The following is a 12903-nucleotide window of genomic DNA, read 5'->3' as shown; positions in this document are numbered from 1 at the left end:
TGACATCTTCCACAACACCTGCCTGCGGGGTCCGATGGCTCCCTGTCTCAATCAGAAGCGATCCTGTTTCTTCCAAAAGCGACCATATTATGTTCCTCTCTGGAGCAGAACGTGAGGCAAATTTGTTTGTAAATGCCCTTTGCGTAGCAACAAGATTTCGCTCTAAAAATTTTAACGATGAACTAATGTTGTTCCGAAGAGTATATTATTCTCAGCGTCCTGACCATACTCTCACAGTAGCACAAAATTGTACAGCACAACTCCTAATACAACGGCCCAGTTTCCTGTTTCTTATTGATCTTGGCGAGGTTGCCATCTAACGAAGAAAACTCAAATCCCCACATCGCACCGCACTTCATTCCAATTGTAAGGTACACTGGGGAATATTTGCTGTTTTCTTTCCTGTATATCCTGTATACCCTGTATGGTTATGGTTGCATATCTTCTTGAGTTTCGGGTACTTTCAGTAATTTTCCTTGTATATGTGCTTCTTCTATCATATATAAAAGTAAATTACACAAAGGTTATATGAATTGGAGACAATGCATTACTTTTCGGCTCATTTCTGCAATACGCATTAGAAAATAGTTATGTATAATCGAAATATTTTGTAGGTTAACATTTTCTATATACATGTAACTTGCTTTGGCTAAGACTATAAATAAAACAATTCATGCTCAAGTAATTTTTAATTGAAGTTCTTTTATCATTAGAAGTAATTTTAACATGATAAAGGAAACCACTGAATGCGACACAATGCATTGAAAACGTTTGTGATCACTTTTACGTATGAAACTTGAACATTCTGCTTTTCTAGAAATAAGTAAAAAAGATACATTATTCATAAAATAATGTAAATATTATCTTTAAAATATCTTTTTCCTGCAATCATTATCTACACGAGCCAATGTACAGTCATGTTTAACAAATCGTTGACACTTATCCTCTATGAAAAAGTCTACTCTCATCCATTTTGTTTAGATACGGAGGAAGTCATCAAAAGGCCAAAGAAAGAGTATAAGCTTTTAACAGTTCTCAAAATTATCAAACCTAACGGATACAAGACTCAGGCACATTTTATTACAGATTACAAGTGCAAACATAAGATTAAAAAAATTATACTGATTTGTTTACAGTGTTGAGAAAAATTACAGTGTTGATTCATAAATTTACAGTAATTTTCTAGCATGGAGAAACAATTTAGGAATAAAAGCATACTCAAGAACTCCCACTGTTTGTCTGAATTTCTTGTAACATGAAAGTACAACATAATATTTTGTCTAGCTGAAGCTTTATCTGAACAAACGAAAACTAAGTACATTATAGTTTTCCACAGTACTTCCATATAAACAAGACTAACTTACATTTTACTATAATGTACTAATCTACATGGAGTTTATTGGGATCGGTAAATCGTGCTGTAAGTATATAGAAGAGAGCTGGAAGAGGCACAAGTGCGACAAGAGATGAATGGAAAATTGGATCACGCAACTGGGTAATAGCAATAATTCCATAGGCATGAAGAAGCCAGTGTCCAATTAAAATGACTGCGTTCCTTACTTCGCTGATGGTGCTCCAAAACAATGATTTCATAGACTGAAAGAAAATACCATTTGTATTACAACATTTATATAGAAAAATTATTAGTGTATTGCTGACCTATAAATTTAAATATTATTGATAGGATGTCGCAATAATGTAGAGTGTTCACAGTCTTGTCCCGTGAATTTTAAACGATTTTAACTTGAGAATGAAACTTGTGTCAAAGGAAGTGTGATTCCTTGGTATATTTTTCGAAGGACATATAATACAATACTTAAGTAAGGGCACATGGGTAAGAAGGGCGATACGTGCAATATATATATATATATATATATATATATATATATATATATGAAAACTCTTTCTTTGCCCGGAAACGTTTTCAAAATCCAACTCCATGAGAATTTCTTCTGTAGTTTAAGACAGTACATACTAAAATATCGATAAAAATCGATATGTCGTGTTTGCAATATATGGATTGACAGTTAACTTAAAAATTTAGTTCTCTCACAATTTCTTAACTGCTAGCAACACTGTGAGCACCCAACTGGACTAGATGATGCCTAACGTATGTTTGTATATTATAGCAACAAACAGAACAAAATTCATGAAATACTTTTGTTCGGAAAATTAGTAATATCTAGTTGCACACTAACGTACTTGGGAACACTTGTTTACTTTTTATTAACAGACGCCTACCCATCGCTTCAATGCAGCGCATCACACGACGACGGAAGTTACTAAAACACTGTAGTTTACCCTTAAACGACGCGGTTCATGCTAATAATGAGATACAAGGGTGGCGAACGCACAGGGAGGATACCGGATTTTAACACACACACCCCACACAGACACCCTGCCTTAAACGAAGTCTTGTGGAAAACTAAACATTTACCATATTAAGGTATGTATACACAGACGGCGCGTGTCCCAAAACAATATGAGTTTGGGTGCTTGAATCCTCCTTTGACGAGTTCCTTTGTTCACTACGGGTATAGCTAGTGCTCGTCTGGGGAAGTTGATGTTTGTTTTTGTTATGGTACACACCATCATTTAAATAACCTCGAAAGAAGTAATCGAATGGAAACCTGTAAAAGAAACCCTCATAATGATCCAATCTCTACAAAACACACTATCACTACACACATTGTTTTGTGTGATGATTAATTTCTGGTGCATCAAGGTGATACAATAATCCTTTTGCTTTCCCAGCTGGCTTAGTGACTATCTTCAGTACCCTTGATGCGTGGAGTTACGGGTTCGAATCTTGGAGGGAAAGCATTGAAGGCATTACGGTAGTTCGGATTCCACCTTGAATTCCAAGTTCACATTTAATATAAGCATCAGTGGTCAAAAAATGTTAACTCCACCAAATAAATCCCATTTGTCATCCTCCAACATGGACACGAATGCTTGCACAAAAAGACACACACCCATAGTGAGGCCCACACCTCCAAAGAACATCGTAATTCCTTTATAAATAACAGACTTGTGTTTTGTCTGCATCAAGGAATCACTTACGAGAGTTCACTCGATCCGAACAACCTCCAGTCTTTCGGCTTCAACCCTCCAAACAGAAATTCCTGAGTGAGCATCTACGCACAATGTTCATGGAAACAGCCTCAGTCACAGTTTCATGGGGAAAAAAGGGTCCAACTATGAGTCGCCTTAACATTGGTAACATACGCCTACTTTCATTGAATCTCGTGCAAAATATGAAGGTTTCCGTTCACCCATGTTCTGCAGTTTTGGCTGTTCACATAACCAGATAACCCTAACCACGGTTTATGAGAAAAATACACCTTGTCAGGTCTGTTTTGTGTTGTGAAAGTCTCATGAAGACACAACCAAAATCGTATTTTTAACTCAATATACAGTCATTTCTGTTTCTGTACGACATGAGCACGGTAAGCATCGAATTTGAATCTACGAAGTACTGTATGTAATGTAAATTTGAGTTTATGATGTTTTTTCGATAAATAACGGAACGATTTCTTAAGTGAACACATTGTCGTAACTGGGTTATTTTGCCAGGGGGGGGGGGGAACATGGTCGCTTACTTCCTGAAAATTGAGAGAAGCTTATTTGCGTTCAACGGTATCCTAAGGGTGGCAACAGTGTTCTACGGAGGCTGGTTTGCTCTAGTTACACCAACGAGTGACCGTGCGAAAAGGTTTCGCAGATCCTTCAAGAAGTCCGGTGTCACGACAGTTGGTCTTTCACTTCGGAGTCTGTCACGTACAATATCCTGAAATTGTTGGAGTCGCAAATTTGTTTTTCTGTGACATAGGCCTGCTAGCAAACCTTAGCACGAATTCTTCCAGCACCTATTCAAAACTATTTGTTCTCACGAAGGCACTAATGATAAACACATTTTAGTAGTGTGTGTAGCACATTTCAATAACAATAATGCACCTAAAAACTTACATAGAGAAGACAGTACTTATAATCAGCCTTACTTTCAGAAAAAAAAAATTCTGGGAGAAAGCGTCAAAATGTAAAAATCATGGTTCTTCATCCCAGACAACATCGACTACTGTCATACTATTCTTTGTGAGATTTGAGAGACGATTCGGAATCTCTGAAAATGTAAGTTACAGACTTTTTATAATTGATTCTTGTCTCTTGAGAAGTAATTCTCATGGTGTTCTCTTTAACAGACCTCATTGTTAAAGCTCTTAAAGCAATTTGTTTTGTTAATGATTTTCTTAATTCACTTTATTATTTTGAATAAGCAGACAATGATAAGTGCATTTAGTTTCTCATTGAGTATTTGTTGTTTTCAAAAACAGTCTGCTATGCTTTTGTAATGAATGTGTAAATTATAACAGACTAAGAATTTGTAATAAATCATATATCTAGAATTCTTTTCTTTTCAAATAATCACTAGTTCAGTTTATTAGATGCTCAAATGAGTATGCATTATTTATGAAATAAATAGAGCCTGAAATGACTTGAGATTATTACCACTAACAAGAAATCTATACTACCGATATTATACTTAATATGCAAATTCATTCATTGATCCTCTCCATATACATTACAAAGGAAAACCTCCATTAGATTAAACACTATTAAACAACCAAAATCGCAGTGAAACAGACACACGTCAATACAATTTATATACGATTTTTTGGACTAGTTTTAGTACAAATTTTCTCCAATGATGACAAGAGAATTTGACACTTTTTTCATAGTCTTTCTGTTTTAACTTTCAGCAGGGTAAGTAATGCAAAGAACTGCTTCCAGACCTGCAAGCAGTACCAAACAATGACGCTAGAGAATAGGCCTATGCTATTATGCTGCTCTCTAGTGATACTATGAGGAATTTGCAACAACTGTTCAGTTCCAATGTTAAGGAAGGAAGCAAAAGAGCGATTTTGGGAAATCGGTTGGAATAATAAAGAAAAAAGAAAGAATAATAATAATGATATTTGTGGGTTTTATCTTGGGTATGCATTGCTTACCTTACATATATGAGATACCCGCCACTGGTATTAACATACGTAACTTATAAGCATCTTGATTTTTAGTGCAGATTTTTAACACGAAGACACTTTGTTTCTTCTTTTGTGAGTAGTGGTGACAATGAAAGTGTCAATAATATTATATCAATTGTGTCCAAAGTGCCCAATGTAGCAGTTTCATTCATTCAATGGAATGAAGGAGGTCACATTTGTAAAGGATGTAGTTATGTAGACGATTAAATCTTTTTAATTACTTTATCAATATTATGTTTTGTATCTGTCACCTGTTTTCAGAGACCTGACATCGCAGCATTGTTGTACTGATGATCTTAAATAAGTTCTTTCAGTATAATGTTCGAGTGTCTTTTATTCGCGCAGGGACAGAACTTGCAAGAACTTAAGGGATATCAGCGGATTAATGATGGAACTTCTATACGGTGTTAAATGTTCTCTGTGTTCTTTGTGTGGATGCAACAACGGGATTTTTTTTTTTCTTTCTGTAAACAGTTTGGTGATTTGTTTGTTGGTCTAAAACCGAATGAAATAAAGACATGGTTAATTATTTCCTAATATCATTCTTTGTTTTCGTACTGTTAGCTTGATAGATCTCTCAACCTGAAATAACATTTTCTCTTCGCGGTACGTATAAAAGCACCCTGGCCAAATGACTTGTCTCATAGCGCACGGGTACAATGAACGTGTTCAAGGCAAGTCATTCGGCCAGTTGTGTATCACTACTGTGCTGTGACTCCACTTGGTGCATACGCTCTGTGTTGGGTAAAATTGAACCACATTGAAAAGTGGCATATTAGCATCCACGAAAGCAATAAATGACTTGAAAAGAGGCCAAATAGCCGCTTTGAAAGAATGTGGAAGCCAGGTGTCGGACATAGCTTGCGTGTTAAACATATAAAATGTATAAAGCTTATATCATGGAGGAAAACGAAATGTTTCAACATCCCGTAGCCACTGACCCAAAGCCCTGTCAAATCGTGATCTTCGTCATTTGAAGACACTGGTGAAGGCAAATCGTGAAATTAGACGCATAACAACGTAACAGATCATGAAGGCACTTAATGAGAACCGAGGTACAGCAATTTGTGAACGTAAAGTGCGACGGGAACTAAAAGATAAGGAACTTGCAAGTCGTCGTCCGATACGCAAACCGTATTTGACCAAGACAAATATAAAGCGATGCTACTTCTAGGCGAAAGACGTCAATGTGAAAATGTGCAAACAGGTAGTGTGGAGCGATGACAGCAAATTTAAACTGCTTATAGCCGATATGAGGCGATGAGTGCGACAGGAATAGCACGAAGCTCTACATCCGGACTGCATTGATCCTGTTGTGCAAGCTGTGGTACTGGTGTGCTTATTTGGGGAGAGTTTGGATGGCATGGTTTACGCTCATTAGTTATCCTAAAATGTCACAGAACTGGGGAAAAGTATCTGAAATATCTGGAGGCTGTTGTCAAGCCGTTAATGGAAGGCTGGTTTCTAGATCGTGATGAGATCTACCAGGACGATAACGCGATGCCACATCGGTCTAAGGCTGTTCAACAGTGGTTTACTGACAACATTGGGCTGTTCGGGCATTTAAATCGGCCTACAAAAAGCCCGGACAAGAGCCCAACTGAAAATTGTGTGACGCGCTGGAAACTCTTGACCGGTTGCCCAGGAATTTAACAGAACTGGACGCAGAACATCATCAGGCATGGAGCAATATCTCCTTCGACAGATACCACGATCTTATTCTATCACTTCCACGACGTGTGGAAACTGTATAAGAAATAAAAATATTATAGAACTGTAGATGATACAATACGCATTTGAATGCCTTTCACTTACATAAGAATGAAGCTCAGTGAGAACTTACCCTAGATTTAAAATACTAAACAAAACTGAAAGTAAGAACAGAGAATTTTTCTGCCAATGACTACCGATAGGAAGTCTGTTAAGACGATCTAACACTGTACCAACGATACAACAGGCAACCAAACCAAACGCAAATTCAACATATAATACGAAAACTAATATTTGGATAGATTTCTCCGGCAGACCCTCAAAAATGTACACCAATGATAGTGACATTATAAGTCAACATTTTATTTCAGTAGGCAGAAGACAAAAGAAAGGAAATGGTTGCAGTAGTAATACTTTGAAGAAAGGAAAACAACTATTACATCAGGTTAAACACCGGTCAAAACTGAAGCTACTATAGGAAAGATACAAATAAGCTGATAGTCATATCTTTGCTTCCTTTCATTCCAAGCAAACTATAGAAAGATTTTGGAAGCAAAAAATTTAATACATTACTCCCGGGTCCCCTCCACGGAGATAGAGAAACACAGGAAAGAGAAGATTTCTTACTAGTCCATTGGATTCCACATATTTTATAAGATTCATAATTCTGCCGAAATACTTATATGTGCATGACGAAACTAAACATATATATGAAACAGAAAGAACATATCCATGATACCAAATTCAACCATTCTCAAATATGTGGACTTTTCAAAATATCTGAAAAACATAACACAACATGAAATAGTATAAGTTATCAAGAAGTCTCAATTGTCCAACGGAATACACCCATACAAAAGCTTCTTCAATTGAACGAAGAACCACAATGAAACTGATATGGCACTCGGACAGAAGTTGGAATATTATCATTGACCCCTTCAACGTCATCATAACTATACAACAAGCGGAATAATGGATTAACACTTTAACAATACTATTATTTTTCTGTTGCCTATTATTTTTCTATTTTTCTACAAGCACTGCACTCATATATCCATTAGAGAGAGAATGGAGAGACAGATAACATAGAGAAGGAACAAGTAGGGTGTCCAATATGCAATGCAACCCGGAGTTTGGGATAGTAGAACTTTTGAACTGGACGCGATACACAAATAATGGTTATACCAAAATGAAGTCTTGTTTATGCATATATTTTTAAACTAGGAAGCAACGATTCAAGTACACTAGGAACCACACAGTGTTGCCAGATGTAACTGAAGGTGTAAATATATATATATATATATATATATATATATATATATATATATATATATATATATATATATTTTTTACATAACACGTAAATTGACTCGTAACTCATACGTATGGATATTCTGCCGTTAATTTTCAGTTTGTTTAGTTGGAGTAGCTTGGAAACTATGGAGCGGAAAAAAAAGATTTTTTTTTTTTTATTTTCACCGATAACCAATTGAATGAGACTTCTGTAAGGGGTAACTAGGAAAATAGTAGTTTTCATAAATTAACACTCTGAACTGGCAACACTGCTGATGTTTCAGTTTATGAAAAGGTGTGTTAAGGATCTGTCTACATTATGCAATTCCTGAAAACAATGAAAAAGAAACTTTGAAATTATCGCGAGAAAACGTTTACTTACATGCACCCGGCAACACTGCTATTCATCACGAAGTGAGTTGTCAGCTCTACAATGGATGTGTCCCCTCTTTTTTTTATTATTATTATTATTCAATACAGGCAATACAGGTTCACACGCTTCACCATGTTGGCAGCAACTTTACGAAGATTAGAAGTGTTAAAGTTCTCAATGGCACTGCGAATGTTTGTTTCCAAGTCCTGTATAATTCGAAGATTGTTCTTGTATTCCTCTTGCTTTAAGTAGCCACATAGAAAAAAGTCTGTGATATTAAGTCAGGGGAGCGACTGGGCCACAAGTCTTTACTTATTATCCGTTCACTGAAAAATTTTTGCAACATGTTTAATGTTTCATTTGATGTATCGCATGTTGCCCCGTCTTGCTGAAACCAACAATCACGTTCATCAATATTCAACAAAGAAATGAACTGCGTAATTAATTCACGATACACTGTGCTGTCGACTGTATTATGGAAAAATAAAGGTCCGACTACCCGGCGCCGTGTGACAGCGCACCATACACCTACATTTACGCGATGCAACTGTTGTTCTTGCAGCACATATGGATTGTCAGATGATCAGTATCTGGAACTCTGATTGTTCACGCAACCATTGATATTAAACCAAGCTTCATCGCTGAAGAACACTTTGTCCAACACATCAACTCCATGGTCGTAAATAAAAGATTGAAACCAACGCCAATACTTTTTTTTTCGGGATTCCAAGTCTGGAATCCTAATTTCTTGAACAACCTGTATAATGTATGCCCGTAGGTTAAAGCCATATGAGTCATTGAACGTGGTAAATTTACTTGTGCTGCAAGCTTACGCACAGATTTCTGTGGTGTTCTACGGTGTCCAAAATCTTTTGCGTAAGAATAAGCCGCTGCATATTGTGCTTTTCGTGTACAGATCCCATCTGACGAAATTTTGAAACAAGTCCACATATTGTTGACTTATTTGGAAGACTAGTATTGGGAAAATGTTCATCTGCTCTCACTGTTGCATGAGTTGGAACGTAAATAATGTTCAATGGTGAAAACCTTCTCTTCTGTAGAGTCTTATTGCACCAAAACAATAATCACTTCACAAGAAGTTACAACAAAGAACACAAAACAAGCTTTTCAAGTAAAGCGACAACACTCACTACAAATGTTATGTCGCTGGTTAGCAGTGTTGCCGGATGCATGTAAGTAAACGTTTTATCATGAAAATTTCAGTTTCTTTTTCACAGTTTTCAGGAATTGCATAATGTAGACAGATCCTTAGCACACCTTTTGATGAACTGAAACATCAGCAGTGTTGCCAATTCAGAGTGTTAATTTATGAAACTATGATTTCCCTAGTTACCCCTTACAGAGGCCTCATCCAATTGATTATCGGTGGAAATGAAAAATTCTTTTTCCGCTCCATAGCTTCTAAGCTACTCTAACTAAAACTGAAAATTAACGACAGAACATCCATACGTATGAGTTATGAGTCAATTTATGTTGTTTGTAAAATACACCTTCGGTTACATTTGGCAACACTATGTGACTCCTAGTGTACTTCAATCGTTGCTTCCCAGTTTAAAAATATATGCATAAACAAGACTTCATTTTGGTATAACCATTATTTGTGTATCGCTTCCAGTTCAAAAGTTCTACTATCCCAAACTCCGGGTTGCATTGTATATTGGGACCTTGTATTACTTATTACAACCTTTCATGAGTATTTATTTGACGAGGTCGAAGATTTAAAATTATTAATGTTTTTAAAAGAAATTAGTTGGTCTGGAAAATGAAGTATTATTTACAAATACATCAAACTTTATAGTATTAGGAAAATATATAATGAAAGGAACTCATATCATTTTTCATTACCCTTCAATGTAAATAAAACTAAATGGCAAACGCATGCCAATTCCCACATTTATACATACGCACTTATATAACTGTGTATCTGAGACAAGTATCTTGTGCACAGATAGATGTCCATTTGCCTGCATTTGAAGGGAGATGTGACGAAAAAACAATTTTTGAAGCCTTGGAGGTAAAAGTACCGTAAAACGAGACAACTTTGAACAGGGACACAACTTTGAACTTCACGTGACATATTCGAATTTCTACCTTTTCGAATTTGTATTGAAATGTGTTTATTTATTTATTTATATGTTTGTTTAGTATAACTATATTGTGTTTTAGTGCGTCTTAAATTCGTGGTTGATGCTGTATTAAGTATTAATATTATTGTAATACGACTGCGTTAGTTTATTGTGTTTTCAAACGCTTATTGTACCTGAACATTTGAAGAAAACGTCTAGGCAGTCAAAGCACAAAAGAAAAAGGGAAAAACCACGAAGAGGTTATCACTAAGCCAATTTCTCCAGTTTCGACAACTCTCGATAAAACTCAGAACAAGTGAATAAGGAAGATCAGAGCGAAGAAGAAAGTGTTTAAGAGAATTGTGCCATGGAAGTGAATGTTGTCATAATTGTCAAATTCACAGCAAGAAGAAAGTTCACAATTATATCTGTCAGATTAGACCGTGTTAAGTAAAAACTAATTTCGAATACCTCTACATTGCGTGAAATGGTAGGGCTTAAGTTTATTTGGGCGTGAACTTAAGGGTAGAGCAAGTAGAAAGGGATGTGTGTTTATGAAGAACGACAAAGAAGTCTGCAACGTGTCAATTAATGAAAATTAAACATCTACATATTGACACTGAACTCATATGAAAATACATGTTTCGTTACTTTTGAAAGTTGATAAATACTAAGGAAGATAAGTCAAGAATCAAAAGGAAGACTGAGTTTTTATTTGAATTTTTATTATTTAGAATTACCATTTCTACAGCCCACATAGGTCAAATCAGTTGTTACGATTTTATATGACTCGATATTTTACTGAAAATTAGTAGTTCAAAGTTGCCACATGTAACATTAGACAGTTTGAAATGTAACATTAGACAGTGAGAATTTATCTGTTTCTGTATCATTTTCATTGAGTGCTTGACATGACAAAAGTTTTGTTATACATTTCCGGTGACAAAACTGTGGTGGGTCCGTTCAGGGATGTGTTAGTTTTCGCATATCGGTTAACAAGACATCATTAAGGATTTAAATACTAATTCGGAGGTCCGGGACTCATAGCCCCCAGGATATGCCTCACACCCTATCTTTTGCTACCTCATTCCCGAAGGTGCGTCTGTTGCAGAGGAAGTAGCATTGTACCCTACAAGCTTTTTATAAACCACATTAATTTCAAGAATTTTGAGTTCAGCAAATCGAGGCTACTGAAATTTTAAAAAGTATTCGTTAGAACAATCATGTTTAGCCCTTCCTTTCAGTGACGAATATTATTATTTTAGCAAATCTAAGGGTTGCATTAATAACATGAATGCTTAATATTATACTTGAATTAAGAAAAAGATGTTCTTCTGACAATAGGGTTGCTACAAGATTTAGCTTAAAATGGTGGTGTACGCAGAAGGGGAGTTTCCGGGTTTTAGCCTTCCCTTGAACAAGGTATTATAAAAATAAACATTACCATATTAAGATATGTATATAAAAAACACTGAAATGATATGAACTTGGGAACTTACAACCCCTTGAAAAAAATTCTGTCTTTAAAAAGCAATTTAAATTTGTTTCGGCTCCTAACTTGACAATCGAGGTATCAAACAAAATAACAAATTCGTCATTTTAAAGATCAGTGTTTACTTGCTCATTTCCAACACAAATTACAGATTTACTTACAAGTAAAGGGTCCAAATAGATGAATCGAGTTGCAGGATGAGATATAGTGCACCTGATAGAGGATGTGAAAATATGTGTATGTTCAAAGTTATAGCGGCTGAGCACCATAAGAAACGGAGGGAAAGGTGGTCAAAGTTGGTGGGAGAAGCACTATGCTGTTATAGAAATACATCAAATAAACTGTTGAGTCGTAAAAATAGTGAAAGATAGACAATGCAAACGGTAGTAGTTTCACATACTAGCAAAAAAAGAATGGGTAGAGTAGATCATGAACCTCCGCCGCAATCTTGAAATCCGCCATTTTGAAATTGTGATATTTTCTGAAATGGAAAAGTAGACATGTGATATATCAATTAGGGCCAGCATGGTCTCAAAAAGTCAATTATGAACTTTACTGATCGTTATCTGTACTTATTTGGAAGATTTAGGATCATCTTTATAGTTATTTACGAAAATCTAGGATACTGATTGTATGTTGAAAGTTTGGATTATCACGAAAACATATTCGACTGTAGTAGTCCACTTTTCCTCAAGATATCACATGCTACGCTCGTCCCAAGTTGCTATTGCTTAGGAAGGTGGACAAAGAAACTTGAGTGAAAAATAAAGCAAGTGGTGAAAAAAAAATAATGGTATACGTACAGTACGTAATAATTGCATTTCAATATATCAGATTTTATTGTGTTATGGTCTATATTAGTAAGTGTGTCATTTAAGAAAAGTAACTATATAAACTCCGCATTGT

The 12903-nt window shown here is 35.7% G+C and overlaps 1 protein-coding gene across 6 annotated transcripts in view; it reads right to left on the bottom strand.

Moving 5' to 3' along the window:
• Positions 1-674: 674 nt before the first annotated feature.
• LOC145664457 (JNK1/MAPK8-associated membrane protein) overlaps positions 675-12903 on the bottom strand; it is a 287534-nt gene continuing 275305 nt past the window's right edge. For all 6 annotated transcript variants that reach the window (XM_081731149.1, XM_081731153.1, XM_081731154.1 and 3 more), the window contains one exon: positions 675-1596. In XM_081731149.1, the coding sequence (XP_081587275.1) occupies positions 1381-1596 (216 nt within the window). In that variant the 3' untranslated portion in view covers positions 675-1380. The remainder of the gene's footprint in view (positions 1597-12903) is intronic.

This window comes from Thermobia domestica, chromosome 11, assembly GCF_964235325.1.
Source record: "Thermobia domestica chromosome 11, izTheDome1.hap1.1, whole genome shotgun sequence".
NCBI lineage: Eukaryota > Metazoa > Arthropoda > Insecta > Zygentoma > Lepismatidae > Thermobia > Thermobia domestica.
Note: the sequence above shows the minus strand (reverse complement) of the source record. Positions and strands in the feature narration are given on the sequence as shown.